This window comes from Atta colombica, unplaced genomic scaffold (genome assembly GCF_001594045.1).
Source record: "Atta colombica isolate Treedump-2 unplaced genomic scaffold, Acol1.0 scaffold97, whole genome shotgun sequence".
NCBI classification, from domain to species: domain Eukaryota; kingdom Metazoa; phylum Arthropoda; class Insecta; order Hymenoptera; family Formicidae; genus Atta; species Atta colombica.
Window position 1 is genome coordinate 1,157,260 of NW_017259591.1, and position 19,982 is coordinate 1,177,241.

At 27.4% G+C, this 19,982-nt stretch overlaps 3 protein-coding genes across 4 annotated transcripts; 1 reads left to right on the plus strand and 2 right to left on the minus strand.

The window, feature by feature from the left end:
* Positions 1-2,452: 2,452 nt before the first annotated feature.
* On the minus strand, positions 2,453-9,886 carry LOC108693764 (putative defense protein 3). Of its 2 annotated transcripts, none has more exons than XM_018202882.1 (4): positions 9,758-9,886; positions 8,802-9,031; positions 5,932-6,139; positions 2,453-2,742 (listed from the first exon to the last, which is right to left on the minus strand). In XM_018202882.1, exons 2-4 carry the CDS (start codon positions 9,016-9,018, stop codon positions 2,679-2,681), a joined length of 489 nt encoding a protein of 162 aa, XP_018058371.1. In that variant the 5' UTR covers positions 9,019-9,031; positions 9,758-9,886; the 3' UTR covers positions 2,453-2,678. The 2 variants fall into 2 exon arrangements, with proteins under 2 accessions (XP_018058371.1, XP_018058370.1); XM_018202881.1 differs by having other exon boundaries at positions 8,802-9,035; positions 9,758-9,881.
* A 2,858-nt stretch (positions 9,887-12,744) lies between these two features.
* Positions 12,745-16,016, minus strand: LOC108693759 (palmitoyltransferase ZDHHC6). Its single transcript, XM_018202876.1, has 7 exons — positions 15,941-16,016; positions 14,691-14,872; positions 14,216-14,300; positions 13,632-13,906; positions 13,353-13,565; positions 13,009-13,196; positions 12,745-12,911 (listed from the first exon to the last, which is right to left on the minus strand). The coding sequence occupies exons 1-7, from the start codon at positions 15,993-15,995 to the stop codon at positions 12,788-12,790; spliced, it is 1,122 nt and encodes a 373-aa protein (XP_018058365.1). The 5' UTR covers positions 15,996-16,016; the 3' UTR covers positions 12,745-12,787.
* Positions 16,016-19,027, plus strand: LOC108693758. The gene is made up of 5 exons (XM_018202875.1): positions 16,016-16,314; positions 16,412-16,449; positions 17,428-17,481; positions 17,742-18,455; positions 18,527-19,027. Exons 1-5 carry the CDS (start codon positions 16,092-16,094, stop codon positions 18,803-18,805), a joined length of 1,308 nt encoding a protein of 435 aa, XP_018058364.1. The 5' UTR covers positions 16,016-16,091; the 3' UTR covers positions 18,806-19,027.
* Positions 19,028-19,982: the final 955 nt, after the last annotated feature.

Consider the following 19,982-nt stretch of genomic DNA (forward strand, 5'->3'; position numbering starts at 1 on the left):
TATAATCCTATATATATTACATAATACATATAAATATATTAAGTATATACAATATTATACAATATTAAAAATTTATAGTGTGTAAACGAAACATTACTTCCCGTTGATGTATTTGAAAATTATTCATATCCAAGACAGTATTGTAGTTGCCAAAAATCACATTTTATGTTGCAGAATTCTAATACTATATAAAAATAACCCAAATTTTATAAGTATTATAATTTATAATTTGTAATTTATGGACAATTATTAAATGTACAAATTGCGTATATTGATTAAATTTAATACAAAAGAATGATCATTACTGTAGAGATGCGCATAAATCAAAAGATCTTTATAATTCGCGTAAGTGGAATTTAATGGACGACGCAGCGGAATCACACTAACTAATTTATCAGGAATCGTGCACATATGTCGATCAATATCAGGTGATAATTATCAGTACGCTGACTAGACACAGGACATCGGACGCTATAATTATATTTCAATTCTAATGCAATGTAATGCTGCATCATCGGGTCGCCTTTAATATTAATTGTGCCTACAATTTCATTCGAATATATCTAACGTAATATCTTTTTTTTAAATGCTTTAGTATCATTGCAATAAATATTGCAAATTAAAGTTCTTACTATTTATTTATGTATATACTTCATATTTTCATTACTGATCTTTTTTAATACATAATTTATAATTATTGTATAGACTTACGCAATCTGTTATATGCATATTAGCTTTATCTCATTATATTTATTAAGTAATTTTAATATTACTTAGTTTTTGTTTTGCTTTTCTGATAACTGTGATTAATATTATGAACGAAAATATAATTTATTTTGTAGTTTATTATCATTCAATTTTTCATTCTGAATATACTGTAATTAAAGCGTCACTTCCTTTTTATCCGTCCATTTATAACATCCATCCATATCCTAAGAATAACCTCATTGATTATATGATATACTTAACTCTTTCCTCACCAAAAAGCAATGTACGTATTTCTAATATTTCTCATCTAATCTTCTTCAAAATATTAAGCTAAGCTTGTGACAAACTCGGTAATTAATTATTCAAATTATTACATTGTATAGTAAATATAATAGCTTATATAATTTATTATTCTGCGACTATTAATCATTAAAATAAAAAAATAAGAAGTGAAAAGAGCTACGTAATGGGTGGACATTCATGTCAACATCTTGATGTCTATCAAGAGAATATAACAAAGATGCGGGATCAATTTCCTGGGTTCCTTCGAGCAGAGCCAAAGGCAAGAGCAAGAAAAAAGGAGTCTTAGACTTGTCGGGTTTGTAATACGAGTGTGGCCCACTTTTACCCGACAAGCGAAGTCTTATGTAACGCGTTCCTCGATCCTTCTGCTCACGTAAAAGCGTGCTGAGATCCATTAATGGGAATGAGGAAATGGCAGAACCTCGCCAAGAAGCAGCGAGATGCAGTAATCCACTAAAGTTTACTTACATGTCCTTCCAATATGACGTGCAGTAACGATTTTTAGAAATGATGTATAAAATCAAGAATCGAATTTTATCGTAATTTTAACGTTCCATATTATTTTTCTATGAAATTATTAAACGATAATTGAATTAGATTATACTTATTAAAAATTGTAATTTGCATTACATTTGCATCTATACGCGCGAGTCAGATAAATAAAGTAAAAAGTTAAATAACCTAGTTTCCAACTACTTTATCAGCATAAACTTTAATCGCATAAACTTTATACCGCTTTTAATTTTAAAAAAACATATATACATATATATATAATTCCAACTTTAGATAGATATTATTTTTTAAAATAGATGTTTAAAAGATGGGAGGAAGAAATTTTATATCTTGTTAATATGCATATACATTTTTGAAAAAAAAAATTTATAATTTCTAAATATTCTTGTTTTAAATATTCTTTGTTATAAATTGTATTATATTACAAAAGTAAAATGCAACAATAAAATTATTTTACCATAAGCCGACTTAAATGATTTAATATATATTTAAACGAATTTCTTCACTTTTGACTCGAATTTAAATAACAATTAACAAAAGATTTTTGTATTGCGAAATTTTATGAAACGATGAGAAATCATTTATTTCCTTTTTCATCGATACTTATGTTACATGTTTGCCAACCAACTTGAGTAACCTTCCTTAATAGCATTTCGAAGCAAAACGAGTTTTTCTAGGACACCACAGAAATAATAATTCACATTCGAACGACCGAATGATTATTACAAAAACGTGCCTGACATATCGAGAATTTCATTCATATATTTGCGACTTTTCTCTATTATTTTATTGGAAACAAATAAACCAACAGTAGGAAAAGACATTTGATATATAAATATGACGGTAATTGTTCCTTAAAAATTTGCTCTCTCTGGAAAGAAGTTAATGAAAATGAAGGAATTAACGAACGCATAGAACGAACAATGTATCCATTTCGATGATCTTTTATTATTTAAAACGCCTGACAATTCTGTGATGATACAAAAATACAAGATTTATGTAAAATATATATTGCATAACAGTATCACAATATATATATATCAAAATATTCAATATACGAATAAAATTAAAAAATTTTTTTGTAAAGATGGAATATATCCTTTGGCGAAAACACTTCGTCGACAAAGTAAAGATTCAAACAATATGCTGACGAATTATTGTGCCACCTGTGACACAAGTTCGGACCAGAATGTCGCATAGTCCTTCAATACAGTTCCACTGAAAAAAATATATTATTAAAATAAATTATTGACATATATTATTAAAACAAATTATTAAACACTTTTAAACATAAATATATTTATATACTAAAACATAATTAAATTATATATATAATTTTCTTCTACAATTCTCATAAATCATTTTTAATTTCAAATATAACAAATCAGAGCAGTCAATTTAAATTATTTTTAAATACATTTTAAAAGCTATTATAATTTGACACATTAATTATAAATAACATAAAATGTATTATAATAGGTTTAATTTTTTTTAAATGATAAATTGCCGCTCTGTGCGATTGACTCGCGATCTGCAGATCTCACATACGCGATTTTTCGAAAGAAACGTTTCTAAACCTATATTAACTTACTTAATTTTTACTAACTATATATATTAAATTACTTAATTTTAGGTTTCATTCGCAGGATATAATATTCATACGATAAATTGCGAGAAGAAGATAACACAAATTTTATTGTATGATTATTATATCCAAATGAGATCTAAAATTAAGTTTAATATGTATATTTAGAAATATTTCTTTTTAGCATGTTCTATTAGATATTAACATTGAAAATGACCGGAATGTATTGGTCGAAACGTATGTTATTATATCTATTTTTAAATTAAAATATATTAGTATATATTAACTTGCGCTCTTAATCCTTGATATTTCAGTATTTATTTTTATATATAATTGAGCGATAACTTTTTTAATTAAAAATTTTTTGATTAAAAATAAAATAATGTATTTTTATAAATTGCTGGCAAACTTAAATGTTATTTTACTACCTAAAAAATTGTTAATAAACAGTTTAAAAAGTACGCTTTTTATACATAATATAGATTACATTTATAATAATTTGACTAATTATTTATTATTCTATGCGAACGTGGCTCTCAGAGTAAAATTTTGACAATTATTGCTTGTTTGGCTTTCATCTGAATAATATATGCAATTTTTATATTTTATACTAAAACAAAATTTACTTTTTGTAATTTTTTTTTTTATAATTTGACGTGCTACGCTTGGAATAATTGATTGTGACCTATGGAGACGGAAGGTGAGTGGAATAAGTATACAGAGAATTAATAACAATATAATTAATTTCTTTGTTCATTGTATTCTTCAGTTAGTTGCTTGGCAAAGAGACAAATTTGGCAACTCCCAACAAGACAGTAGAGATATGCTCATCTTCAGTATCACAGAATTTAATCCCAACATTTGCGGACTACATATATATATATATATAAAAAAAAATTGTATCGACATTGTAGCTTATTAATATATTAATTGGTGGGAGGGGGGAGGCGCATCAATTTCCGCGTTGTATTAATGTTCTCATTGCTCTTATTATTATTTTTATCGTTGATATTTTCTTAAAAGAGGGAAAAAGAGAAAAAATTTCGAAAAATATTCTACATTGCAAATTTAAAAATGAACCGATTTCAAACTCTCTCTCTCTCTCTCTCTCTCTTTCTCTCTCTCTCTCTCTCTCTCTCTCTCTCTTGTAATGATATTTTAAAATTTATAGAAAAGCCTTTAATTTAATTTTATCTTATAATATAATAATTATATTCTTTTAATGTTTAATCTCCTGTTGTTAATAAAAAGAATTTAATTTAATAAATATTTAAGAATTCCTAAAAATCAAGAAATACTTTATCTTTTGTTTGATAATGTAAGATTTATACAGAAACATTTTATAATTTGATTGAATATCAAGACAATTTATAATAATAAACATTTTATAGCCTTTATTTTTTACATATACATGAGTTCAAGACGAGAGATCGACAACTTGCGGTCCAACTTTCTACTAAAATTTATGCTAGAAAATTTATCAAATTATTAACAAGTTTCATATATGCGTGGAATTACGAATAATATGATCAAATTATAAAAGCAATTATTTCCAGCGGCCAACATCATACAATGAATCTCATCGTGAACCGACTGCGAATTATTGCGCGTGCATTAGGTAGATTATATATCTCATTTAAATGGTTATTAAATTTGATTCAACTGTATGAAAGATATCTACGCGCGTATAAAAAAAAATGACTTAATATCCTTAATGTTCAAAAGAATTAAAATTACAGAATGTCTCAAGTTTTAAAAAGAATCTTAAAGATACTTTAAGGTTCTTCATATTTTTAGAAAGCATTAATCAAGTATATATGAGTATTATTTATCATCTATAAAATCTTTCTAAAAAATTTAGTACAAAGAATTTTTTACAGCTAAACTGATGATCAAACTATGGGTTGTCCAGAAAGTTCATGCCGACTAACCTATATAATTTAATAAATGTATATTAAAATTTAAATTTTCTGCGTTTTAATTTTCCTTCAACGTCGACACGAACTTTACGGACAACCCAATACATGTCCTCGTTATTATTAAATTTGCTTCGTCATGGATGCAAAGTATAAATTCGTGAAAAAGAATTTTAAAATACAAAAATTAATTGACATCTTCATTAATAATAATAAAAAAAACTCAAAATCATATATAATAGTAGTATTCGAATCCAAATAACGTACTTGTGAAAGAAGAAAGACAACGTTATGAAAGAAGAAATCAATTTAGAACATGATGACCTTTTTAATATTTTAAAATTATTTGAATTATATAAATAAAATTATATGTGTATGTGCAAATTTTAATAATAGCTTTTTAATATTATTTATAAAAATAATATAAATAATTCCTATGTGTGATTTTTTTAAAACATGTCTAATCATTGGAAATTTCATTTCTTCCTAAAATAAAAACTTCTTAATAAAAATGAGGAAGTTGAGATATTTTGCTAGTGATTATTTATAATTATGTAGCTTTGAAAGGTGAAAACTGTGTTGAATAAAATGCGTATAAGCTCTTGAGTTATACAATAATAATGAAATATGCAATTAATATAAATTACTACCGGAAATTTCATTACATAATTTTTAAACAACCAGGTCAATTACAAACGTATGCATTTTTAGCATAATATCGTATATCTCTTATTGAAGTTATATATCTTTCGTGGAATGTTTAATAATTATACAAACTACAATGCAAGTTTCAAGGACTCGCGCTGCAATTTGCGACTCTCAACATTGTCCTTCCTACATTCCATTATTAATGCATGAACGGACATTTCCCACGGGACTTCCGCTGCTAAAGAATATAGCACTCACGTAAAGTAAACATTTCCTCGTGCGTCCGCTGGTGCGTTCCAGATGAAGGTAGCTTGCTCCTTATCATGTGGATCAGCGTGCGTCACAGCACTACACTCGGAATGTATATTTGTATTCGGCGTTTGCGTCCAAGATCCAATCCATTTGTTTGAAGTAGTATCACGTGCCTGCACGAAGAATCCTTGGAACGGGGCACCCACAATGGTGACTGAAAAATAGACGAAAAATAGCTAAGTTGTGATAACTATCGACATCATTCGCTCAGATAAAGTTCAACTTATCTCTTATATATAAGTTGCGTTTCGATACTGCCAGTACTGAAAATCTATAATATATACATTACATGTGCACTATAAATTTTCAACACTGGCAACACTGGTGAATATCAGAATACAACCGTAGTACACATTGCTATAGACTTGTGAATTTTACGTTCAGTCGTATAAATCCATCGCGGTATCGGTAAAATAATATAAAAGAAATAGTGGAACATAATGCTCGCAACAGTAATCTCAATTTATATCCGTCGAGGAATTTGAAATGAGTGTTGGTGTGAATAAACTGAATAAAATATAATTACAAAGAAGAGATATAAATCCTTAAAAAATTTTGGCAGCATTATATTGTTGACGCTGCAACTAAAATCTATTTGAAAACTTTTGAACTTTTGCTATGTAATTTCAATTTAATGAAACATCGTGTGTTTAAATAAAATAAATAAAGTTTAAATATAATAAATTATATAATAAAATTAAAAATATTGAACTATATTAATTTTAAAGAATAAATTTAAACTACAATATGAAAATGATGATAATTGATATAAATGATATAATGAGTGATAATTTTACATTTAAAATATAAATTATTAGAGGTATTATCAGATATAAAGTAACAATTATAATAGAATTGAAATTTTTATAAAATACACGTAATATTTAAATGTGCAATGTGATTTATAACAAAAAAGAATTGAGCATATTTCAAATTCGTTAAATTGATATAATCTTACCTGCACTTTTGCAACATTTATGTTAAAGCATCTCATTAAATTTCAGTCTGAATTTAGAGACAAAATTACTAATTAAGGGGTCGATTCAGTAACTCTTAATGACAGTCGTTGATGTCGTGGCGCAAATATTGACTGCGTTCAGTAGAGAAAACATCTTTGCAAAATCTTTTCAATACGATTAGTTCTTGCTTTTGGTTCCTCACAGTTCTAAACGTATAAACCAATCATATTGAAGAATTTTACAACAGTTTCAAAGCTGCTTTCTCTGCTGAACGTCATTATGTAAAAGTAAAAAAGCTGCATAATGACATCAACGATTGTCGTTAAGAGTTACAAAATCGGCCCCTAAATATCAATATTTTATTTTTTTTATTGTTCTTGTTCTCATTTTTATTGTTTTTTCTTTATTCTTCTAAAAAAACGCGATACGTTATTTTAAAAAAATCGTTTTAGAATTTGAAAAAAACGGACTTTTAAAAATTTAATTTTGATCTATGGGATTCGCATTATAAGAATTAGTTGATACATTTGCTTCGCAATACGAGTTTTCAAAGTTTCACAAGTTTTCAAGTTTCAGATTTATTGCATAACAGATTTCAGACTTTCATTTCAACCTCTGTGGATAAATGACATCTACGTTTAATTATGCATAACCGACATAAGGAAACTGTTCGCATGCTCGAAAATTAACGGGTGTACTTATCCCTCTTGTAGACTAATTCGCCATTGCTCCACAAGCGCAGACGTGTTCACCAACGAAACTGACGGAATACATTGTTACATACATTTAACACGTTTCGCAATTATAATTTTGATGGATCTAATTATCTCATGTCGGATAAAATACATGCTTCTTTGACGCAAAATAAAGTAAACTACTAAATGCTATGTAAGTAATAATTAATTAAGCGAATAATAAAAAGGAAAAGAGAAAGTAGAAATTAATTTCATTCTATGATTGCATTGTCTTGCTTTTCTTTTACAAAATAATTATTTTAATTTATCGTATTTTAGAAATTATATTTTTTTAATTATGCGCATTGCAAGATATTAGCAATATTTCTTCTTCCTTTTTTTTAATGTATTAATTAAGAAAACAATTGAAAAGTTATTGAAACTAAATTACAGTTATTTTGTAATGAGAATAAAATAAATTAATTACACTATAAATAATCCTTTATACACGTATATATTTATAAAAATAAGAAATATTGAGATATAAAGATATATAGTTAGATATATATATAGTTATAATTAATATTTTTGGAATAATGACGATCTGAACTTACATTACAATTATAGTGTTTTTAAAACTATCAAATACGTTATCTAATTTAAATTTAATAATTATAACTGCCTTAGAAAAATTTCAAATAAATCTTTTTTTATAAAGATAATTATTCACATATCGAGATCTTTCATACATATACTGTTGAGGAACTATAATCAATTTTTTTATTCTTTTTATATTTATTTTTACGTGTTTATAAATATAGATATATTTTTGCACTATATATTAAGATTTTATAAAGTAATGTTTAATTTAACCTTCTCTTTCCGTTAATTTATTATAAAGTATTCAGTTTCAATAGCTTCTTCTCGCCCTATACATGTAATGTCCTTTTATCTTATTAGCTTTATTTCAGACGACCTTTATTTCAGATTTATAAGTGTACTCCGAAATAAAATTAATTATAAAATTAATTATAAAATTATTCTAGCCTATATTGCGGAGCATTTCTCGCTCGAAAGTACTTTAAACTTAACTTAATAAAGATATCATTTGTTTTGCGTAACAAGAAATTAACCCAGAATACCCAAATGATGTTTAATAATATAAGCGCCGCATTTGGCTCACCTGTGACCTGTGAACCTGGTTCGTATTGCAACGACGAAGCCAGTATCTTGTAAGGGCTCGTGCTTAGGGGTTGTGACCGCGCTTCACCATGGTAGGGTTGATTAGGTCGTGGCTTCACGCACGCGTCCACCGGTCCACCGTCTGGAAATCCAAAAACGGAAATCGACGAGAAGAGGACGAGTGTGAATAAAACCTTAACGTGTTCGGCAAAATGCATCTTGATCACGTCGCTTCCTTCATTCCAATGATGCGAGAGATACATGCAAAAAAAATTTTATTAATATCAGTTGTTTTTGAGGATGAGTGGAATGTTTAATATTCATAATTAACTTATGCAGATACATTATATTATATTTTCTGAGTGCTCAAATAATTTGTTTTAATTATAATGCGTTTTGTATTTACATTTATATTAATATCATTTCCGACGTTCATCCTCTTATGAAAAAATACTATTGGATACTATATTAATACTATTAATGAAGAAACTATTGGAAGGAATAGAATGTATGCAATATTAAATTTGAATGATTTTTAAATTATTTCCAATTGTTTTTTCGCAAATCCAATAATATTTTTACTTGAAAAATGCCTCCATAATTTAAATACCATAAGAGTAAAAATAAATATTATAGAAAATAGAAATAAATATATACAACTGATATTTAAAAGCAGCTTATATATAAATAATATTAAATTAACCATCTGAAATTTAAATCATTGTTGATTAATTTTATAATTTTTTATACATGACTAATTTCAGAAATAAAGTTCTAATACATAAACCTATAATTTGAAACAATAAAAAAATTCATAACAAGACTACTTAGGGCAAGTTTGATATTAATTAATCTGATTGGAAAAGATAAATGCCGCGAAGAGATAGTCGGAAGCGATCACTTCTTTATGCAAGCGATAAATTAAATAACTTCGCGCGATAAATTACAGAAACTTACTCGAAATAGTTAGCTGTTTACACAACAAGTAAGGATAAAAAGATATTTCGTGCTCGTGACAGATCCGCACGTAAGAAACTGCAGTATTCGATTGATTGCTGGCAAGTCAAACGTTAGTAGGATCCCACCACAGGATCACAAAGCGCACTTGCGTTTACTAAATTGATCCTTCACTTTCACTTCCTTCGTCGATCCTACAACCGGTTCCACTCTTCGTTCATTTAGGAGAATATCTACGATTTACACATAGCAGAAATCACATATTGCCATAAATAGTAATTATATATGTATTTCTCATCACATAACGATACATGATGTAACTACTACTGTTTTCATCAATTATAATTATATACGTACAAATTGATCTCTTCGGAAAACGTGTCATTATTTTTTTTTATTGCAATTATATACATGTAAATTTATAATAAAACTATTTATTTTCTTGTTTTCTTGAAACTTAAATATTTTTTAATTAATAAAATTCATTACAAATTACAGAATACACTTCGGTTATTTTATACTCCTAAATACTTCTGTAATTCATTGGTAATTCAGTGAATTACATTTTAATTTTTAGACATTAAATAAGTACATAATTGAACTATTAAAATTCTCTTTATAAAAAGGAAAAATAAGATCTAAAAAGTCATTTTAAATTAAAGTGAAATGTTTTTATAAAGCCATTCATTCTAAAAAATATGTACATCATAATTTATGTAAATATATACGTGAATTTTATTTTTAATTTAAAACTATTTTTCTATGAGATTATAATAATTTTATCATCAACTGATTCTTTTATTCGTAAATTAAGTTAATTTAAATAATACAAAGTGAAAATCAAAATAAAAGATATGCTTATTGAATGTGTAATATAGTACACTCTTGGATATCTTTGTGCATCGCGCTATTTGCATTACTTTTTATCGTGCATGGCAGTCTTTAATCTTTATTATATAATTATTATCACACACACACATACACACACACGCGCGCACGCACGCACGCACGCACACACATACACGCACGCACGCACGCACGCACGCACGCACGCACACACGCACACACATACACACACACACACACACATATGCGCGCGCACGAAATTATTTACTCATTAAAGCTATTTCGTTCTATATTCTAATTAATCTTGTTCTTTCATTTATATTTTTAAGCTCCGCAAGAGAATATATATGAATATTAATTTCCAAGATCTGGAGTGAATGGATGAAAGGAATCTATATTCATATCAATTAAATAAAATAGATAAAATTATAAAAAGGAGAGTTCAAGAACGTCGACAGGTATTTATATATTTCGACAAAGCAATGTATGCAGTTTCCTGTTGCATGATAAAAAACTTTAAAATTTCTGTGGCATCTCGTATTTTTATCCATTTGTTACACTTATTCATTATAGCAAATTGAGTTGTTGCATATTACATTTGATTACATATTTTGCGAGTTGCCAGTACGATCCTTTCACTGATTATTAAATATATGTTGTGCGTACAATTGATACGCGTTGCATTATACGAGAATTATAACATTGACCCTTACGCAATAATTTCCTTTGTATGCTACACACTCATTCATCGATTATTATACGTCTAACATTACGTATTCGATCGAGATGAGTATAGTATCATAATAATAGAATAAAATGTTCTGCAATCGTGCAAAGCAATTGCATGTTAAACTCTTCGAACGAATGCGCATAATGCAAAAGCGTGCGCGCGTTACACATACAATGAGAGCAAAAAGTACAAGGAAATTTTTTATAAAAAAGTCTTATTTGTAGAAAATAAACATCAATTAGCAATTTTATGCAATAAATATATTTTGTTCTAACATATACAAATGAGTTTCGCATATATTTCTGATATTATAAATTAAATTTTTCGATTGTACTTACTTTTGAGTTAATACTTTTTGAGTATCCAAATAATGGAACTTTTAATTTTTGCTTATTTTTCAGATGATATATTTTCTATTAATTAATACACACCTTTTTAGTATATATAATTTAAGAAAGAAATATACAGTCTATTTTATATTTTATGAATAAATTGTTAATTATTCAGCAAGAAATGATCAATTAAACGTCGAATCGACGTCAAATTGTTGAAATCATCGTATCGATATTGATTCGACATCATTTGATGACTCATTTCTCGCTGGATAATATTTACTTTTTAAAAATAGTTTTTTTAAAAAATATTTTCTCTGTACGAATACTTTTTGTACTCACTGTACATGTACTCTGATGTATGTGTATAGTGAGTTCACTCAATCAATGCGACTTTTCACACTATATTATTGATTTTCCACGGCTTTTTCAGACCGTCTCGGTTGTATACACGATGGGAATACTTTTTTCAGATTGCTTCGTAATCACATCGCAAATCACATCAAATTTATTTATTGTATTCGTTGATTTACAAATATCTTTCCTGTTATCTTAAAACATGTACAAGTTCTCGCAATACGTATTTTTTCTTATAAAAAGTTGATAAAAAAACTTACATTTTAATCATTCAAAATATTTTTAATTAGAATAATATTTTTCTAATTAAAGTAAGTTTGTTGCTATAGATCATATTTACATGTCATTTTTAAATAATTATTATATGTATGTATACAATTATTAAATTATATGTATAAATACGTATATAATTACATGTATATTGTACAACAAAACTGTCACCCTATATAAGAACTCATCAAAGTCATCTAATAAGTAAAAATTTATATACAATATTTTTACTTATTTATATGCAATAAATGTTATAATGTAGAATACATCTTAATAGTAGGATAATATATCTTAATCTATTGATTGGTTTGAGGTATAAATACAAGAAAAATATATCAATTTGAACACAAACAGGTGTGGAGTGTAATGTTCTTCTATCTTATTCTTCACAGCTTTTACTATTAAAAAAATGCAAAATTATTATAAATAGTTTCTTAAATCTTAACAAATGTTGTCACATAAATTTTCTAAAGTTAATAAATTATTTTGGACAAATTATCCAAGCCGTACAGATTTTTCTATTACTTCCACCGCACAGGGTCGTGGAAACCATCCCCTTATACATTTCGATTTTCCATCTTCTCCTTCCTTCTGTTCTTTTCGTCCAAATAACCAATATCTATAAAAAAAAAAGTATAAAAATTTTTCGTAAATTAGCAAATTATTTAATTAAAAAATTAATTTTCAATAATTCATATCATATACAAAATACATACTTCTTCCAACGTGTTACAATCACAATATCATCTACATTCAACTTAATGCGAGATTCATCAGTACAAAGTGGATGAAAAAATACGCCGAAACCATGTCCAATTGGAAATTTAGATCCTGATGTAGCTTTTACAATCCTATATATGCGTGCTTTTTTCCGTTTGTCTAATTTTTGAGCAAGCTGTTCTCTCTGTAAAATAATTAGCATATTATAATTACAGTTTTTATGAATTATTAATAATAATATACGCGCGTAAGCGATATTTAAATTTTTGTCATATATGTTTTTAAATAAATAATTATTATAGAATTATTATGTGACATATTATTAATTAAATAAAATTACCGTTAATGTATATTGATCACAGCCATCAATAACTGGCCACGTAATACCATCGCCGACGGGAGTACAATCCCATGTAAGAACTTGACTAATATTGAAAAGCCATCCTTTTGAATATGGATGTATATATTCGGCATCTGTATCATTTCGCCAACATTGGGACTTCTGCAGAATCCAATCTTCTATTTCTGTTCGATTTCTCAAGATAGCTAATATCTATGCAATTTGAAGAATTATACAATTAATACGTCAATTGAATATAAGAGTATTAAAAACATTTACCTGGACACTTAATAACATTCCTACTGCAAGTACAACGCCAACTGATGCACCAATACTAAATACGACTAATATTATTGTATAGAACTCTGGTGGTGGGAATGGCAAAGGTTTCAGTGATAACACAGTTGTTATCCAGGAAGTTAATATAATAAAAGAGACGGAACAACCGCCAATTGCGCTTGCCAAAAACGCTGTGAAATGTCCATGATTATAATGTCCAACGCATGTATTTATCCATGGACAGTGATGATCCATTTTCATCACACAACGATTACCTAAAAAGTAAATAGAAAAAAGTGTAGAATAATTAAAAGAGTTGTATTGGAAGATTAAACAATATTCTTTAAACTCTTTTATGTATACATTTTGTATTTTTCTGTCAATAAGTAGATTGACAAGCAAGAATAGCAAAATAGGAAAAGCACCAAATTAAATTATATTATCATCGTAATAACAAATTTACAAATCTCATAAAAACATATCTTATAATAACATATTAATATTTAAAATAATATTGAGTAATATCTATATTTATTATTACTTGTTACTTTAATGTTTTAATTACATTATATTTAATCTCTTACATTTTCTACAATGATGTGATCTCGGTGCCTTATAACCTTGGCAGACAATACAGTATTGCAGATATTGTATATCTGTAGCTTTCTCCTGAAAACGAATCATATTAATGCAAACATATTAATTAATAATACGACAAAATCTACATGCTTTTTTTTATTATAAATTTATCATTAATTATTATCATTAATTTAAATAATAAAGCCCAACGTAACAATATCATGTTTACCATCTAAATATTTAAATAATGTAAAATTAAATTAATATAATCAAATTCCTCTGATTTGAAATTACAATTGTATAAATTCGTTTTAATTTTTATTTCTATTAGTAATTAAATAAATGTAAAAAAAAAACAAATAAAACAATGAAAAAAAAATGGGAAATTAAGTTTATGGATTTTCAGTTATTTGCAAAGGAATGAAAAAAAGTGTTTCACTTTTTAAATAGGTTTAATAATAAGTGTGTAATATATATTACTGGCATCCATTTTAATGTGAGATATCCGGGTCCTTCAACAATTGCACTGATAAAATGGAAGAGAGTCAATCCACTGAGAGTGAAGAACAGTAAGAAACTGGCAGCTGCTGGAATACTGTCTTGTGGTGGCCACCATTGTCTACTACAATGTATCGTCATCAACGTGATGAACTTTATCATCGCTGCAACACAAATTAATATAACAAAAATTGCAATCTACAACTAATCTCCTTGCCATCAAGATTTTATGCTGGTAATCTTATAAACCAAATTACAATTTATATTATTTATAACACCAAATAAAATGAGCTAAACATTTTATATATATGTAAAAAAAAATCATGCAAAAGCCTTGTAAATATAACAGAACATTAAAATATATACTCTTTGCAATATATTATTGATATTATTGAACACTTTCAAACAAAAGGCACAATATTATATAGTTAAATCGTTACGTTCTTGTTATTTATCAATGTTAAACAAAGATAAAATAATTCACCATATTATACTTTGTCATCTAGCTTGCTGAAAGATATCTCTTGATATTACCAATAAATTTTTAAAATTACGTCTATCATGTAGTACTTTAAGATGATTTTAATTAAATTTCAATTAACTTATCAAGTAATATTTCGTTAACATGAACAATTGTCTTTTTCTGTCATTTGATACATCACAAAAAAGATTAACTCAAAGATAATAAATTATATAACTCTCAAAATTAATAAACAATGATAAATAACAAGTAACTGGACTCTCATCAATGTACTGTATTTAAATACAATAAAATCTTTGCTTTTAATTGTCAGTTTCTGACAATTAAATCTCTTTTTATTATCTCATTTATAATCATTTTCTTCAGTTTCCTTAATTCCTTACTTGTCCAGGAAAATCCTTGTTAAAATCTTCTATTTTATTTTTCCTAGCTTTTCAAACATCATATTACTGTCAATTGTCGAGCAGTATTTTCTCATCTATATCTCCGCTACTCCTTTCAACAGATTTTTACATTTTTCTTACATAATTTCATTGATATTTCTTTTCACATATCAAATGACAAAAAATTAATAATTAATCTACATACAAACAGTATTTTGAAGTTAAACATCTTCAATTGAAGTTAATCGGACTTTAGTCAAGTTAATCGTTCTTATTATATATTTAAACGTAGCTGACAAGAAATCAATCATGTTTTCATTGACGTTCGATTGATCGGAGTCCATCCGGATTTGAGAGACATGACGTACCGAGTGAGGAGAGCGGTCCCCAATGGCATAATTTCTTCAATGGACCAACGCACATGTTGTCACCGTATAGTAACTTCAAATTCGCATCCGGACGTCCATTGACACTCTCAGATTTGACGACGACGATGATGACAACGACGACGGCAGCCAGATGAACCGAATCCTCGCAACGCAAACGTGCGTCTCGCCGCTCGCGTTGCTGTCAGTTGTTGTCGCAATGGCCGCATTCACGTATCCACGTCATCTAACCGATGCTGATCAAGCGGTGACCACTCTGAAACTAACGCCAATCTCGAATCTCGATTTTATTAATCGCGCGTGGTCTGATTTAGCTCACATATTAGCACTAGGACCACTAGAGCGACGCTTCTATGGTAAAATTTGCGATCATTTGCGATAATCGCAGATACTCGCGATACAATTAGTTGCTGCGATCGTTATAATGAGGTTATATTTTTCTGTGACGATAAGATATGAATAAAGATGAGGCCAGCTGCGGAATATGCAAGGTATTTGTCTTTGGATTTCATTGTTACTCATTGATTTTCCTGAGAAGTCGTATTCATCTTCGTCGAGATAAGCGAATGGAATCCTCGACTGTTACACGCAAGATTTTTTTCTCTTACATTAGTAAGTAATGGTAAAATTTGTCTGTGTGAAAATAGTTTTTTTAATCATGCGCATTACATGTTTTGTTGTAAAATGCCAGTAAAATATAGCAAAACCTGCAAAAGTTGCAAACAGGATGTAATAATAGGTTGCAAAAACCGACTAATGCCCGTTTCATCAATGTAGATTAACTTTAATCTCGGTTCAACTTACTCTTCATCTTTTTCTAATCTTTAGAATCGAGAAAGTTAATCACATTGTGGAAATGGGTATAAGCAGAATTTACTGTTTTGTAATTATTTAAATATTTTAAATACATCAAGGTCTGTTTTTTATTTCTGTACTTTCTGAACTGATGCACACGATGCAATAAGTTGAGGTGAAACAAATTTAATTTCATTTTGGGTCTCTTTCATCAATCTTAATTAAGTTAACCGACAGTTACATGGGGTTCATTTAGACTCAGTTTTACAGCTCATTATTACTCATTATTACTTAAAATAAATTAAACTTTAAAAGTTAATCATGAATTAACTCATTAACTTATTGCACTATATGAAAAATGCAGGAATAAAAAACACTTATAATCTACTTAGGTTGTATTTGGATATATATATGTATATACTGCCAATATTGACAACATTTATAATTCATGTTATGTATATTATAGATTTTCTAGTATAAATCTGAACACACGGTCTTGATTTTTTTGCTGTTAAATTGTATCAATTTCTGCTAATAAAATATAAGCAAATGCAAATGATGTTAATTTGCAGTATTCTGTTTAAATATATAGAGATAGTCTTGGCATTGTACTAACATTTTGCTCATGTGATTGTGATTTCTCTTCATATCTTCTCCATCTTATTATTTTGCAGATTCACAACTCACCAATGACATCCATACCATCTATACCCAAATCTAGAAAATCTGTAAGAGCAAAAGATACAAACTTTCTTTAGGATGTTACTTTCTACTTTTTATTAGCCTCTTTAAATCATATTGATTAAAATCTCACATATCACTTGTCACTATACGCAACATTTATCTTTGGAATATAACTTGACAAACAAATTCTATTTAAGTTATATTGATACTATAGATAAATTAAATTTGATTGCAAGGCATTACCAAGACTACATGATTATTTCTGATTTATTTGTGTAACAGATAATGCATTATTATTTTGCAGATTCACAGCCCACCAATGACATCCACATCATCTAAACCCAAATCTAGAAGCTCTCTAAAATTAAAAGTGGAAAGAAACATATCAAGACAACAAAATATATCAAAGTCATTTGAAACTGAAGAATTATTTAAAGATCAAAGTTATGAAACTACACAAGTGACAGAAAGTTCTAGTGAGGAAGACGAAAAGACATCTCTATGTCGTTCTCAAAATCGCTCTAGAACTATCTCTCCAGAAAGAAATGTTCGTTCACAAAAAATAAAGCAAGAAGATGAAAGAGATACTACAAAGAATAAACAGAATATAAGCAGTCTTTGCTTTATCTTTATTTTAATAGTATTAGGAATAATAGTTTTCGAATTACTTTTAAATAATAATAAAAGAGAGTCTACAATTAATAATCCTTTACTGTTAACTAAATCAGTTCAAAACCTTAAAGCATCATTTTCTAATCAAGAATTAGATATCTGGAATGATATTTTATCTGCTATAAACGAAGTAATATCAAGAACTCCCAAATTACCTTCAGTAATTCTGCTGTTTGCAAAGGAAACAACTACAATGAATTGTTTAGCTACTAAATTAGCAGATATGAGCAGTGATATTTTGAATGCAGATAATTATCTGATATTTAATCCAAAAGATTTCGGAAATGATGCTGGTGATATCATTACTACATTAAACGAACATTCTCTGGAGAAAAAGAAAGTTGTGGTGAGTATATATATATTTTAAATATAAACTCTATATGAACTGACTTGTACAATCAAATAAATTTGTTGCAGATTATTCATGACATATTGAATATTAATGCAGAAGCAATAAAGGCATTACATAATTTATGCGATAGAACAAATCCTTTAGTAGCAGAAGCTATTTACATTCTTACTATGCAAACTAACAGTTCTTTGTCACAACAGAAGAAGTTAAACTTTGTAGAAAATCAGATTTATAACCGACTATCAAAGAGTATCGATCAGGATATTTTGTCAGCACTTATAACACGCATCACAGATGGGATAATTATATCGGTACAACCTGAACCACAATTAAGATATTGCTAATCTGAATTGCAAGAAAATAAGCATATACAAAATAAGCATAACAGCACATTGATATAGTTATGTAAATTACAAAGTTAAATATGTTTTTTTAAATAATAAAATTATTAATTCAAAGCTAGCGCCCTATGTGCAGTTTGCTATTCGAAGAGACTCATTTAGAAAGGCAGATTCATCGAATTTGTAATTATTATTTGTTTATTATTTATGTCGAGTCACTAATAAAACGGTATTTTAATGAAATTAAAATAAATCAAGTTAGTTTGTGTTGATTGAAAATTCTTGAATGTAAAACTTTGCCTCAACATTTTCGATAAATGTAATAGTAATGAAGTACAATTATATATGAGCTGCGTTTCTATTCATATTTAAAAAGAGAACTATTATCAGGAGGCATGATGTCTTAAACATCAAGTCATTATCATTATATAAAAAAAATAAAACTACTAACATTCTGTTTAATCTCAGTTGATTGAGCTCTTTGTAAATATCAAATTCTAAAACACTTTCTAGAAATATTTGGAATGATTTTGTGACCGCGAGAAATTTATATCTTCTCATCTTGCTGAATAAAGTTTTCTATCTATATCAGCTGGATATAAATAAATAATAAATCACAAATCGCGAGCATTATGGAGAATCCATATTGATAAATGATTAGTTTCTGTAAATTTATTACGAATTACGAATCGCATATAGTTTGGTGTTACTTTTAGTAGTATAATATAAAATATATATTGATGTACATGATGAATGTAATGCTAAACATGTTATATATTTTTGAGATTTGTAAGCTATTGCAGTTTATTAATTAAAAACTATTAAAACTGAAAAAGATTCTAATATTAAAAATATTTTTTATAGTTTTTTTGTATTGTATATAATGAATTTAGCATTATAACTAACATATACATTATGATAATTATGATAAAATTACTTTTTGGTACAAAACTAAAAATATAAGATCTATAGCTCTGTTAATTTAACTTTATTTTGTTATGCCAATATTACACGAAATAAATTTTATTTTTAGCGAGTTTTTCTAATCACAATTTCATATTTCTATTTTCGAAAAATATAATGACACTGTACGTAGCGATTTCACGCATATTTCCGAATGACATATTTATTAGCTTCAAAATAAAATACAATAATTAGGATTATTTTGTGTATGTGTGAT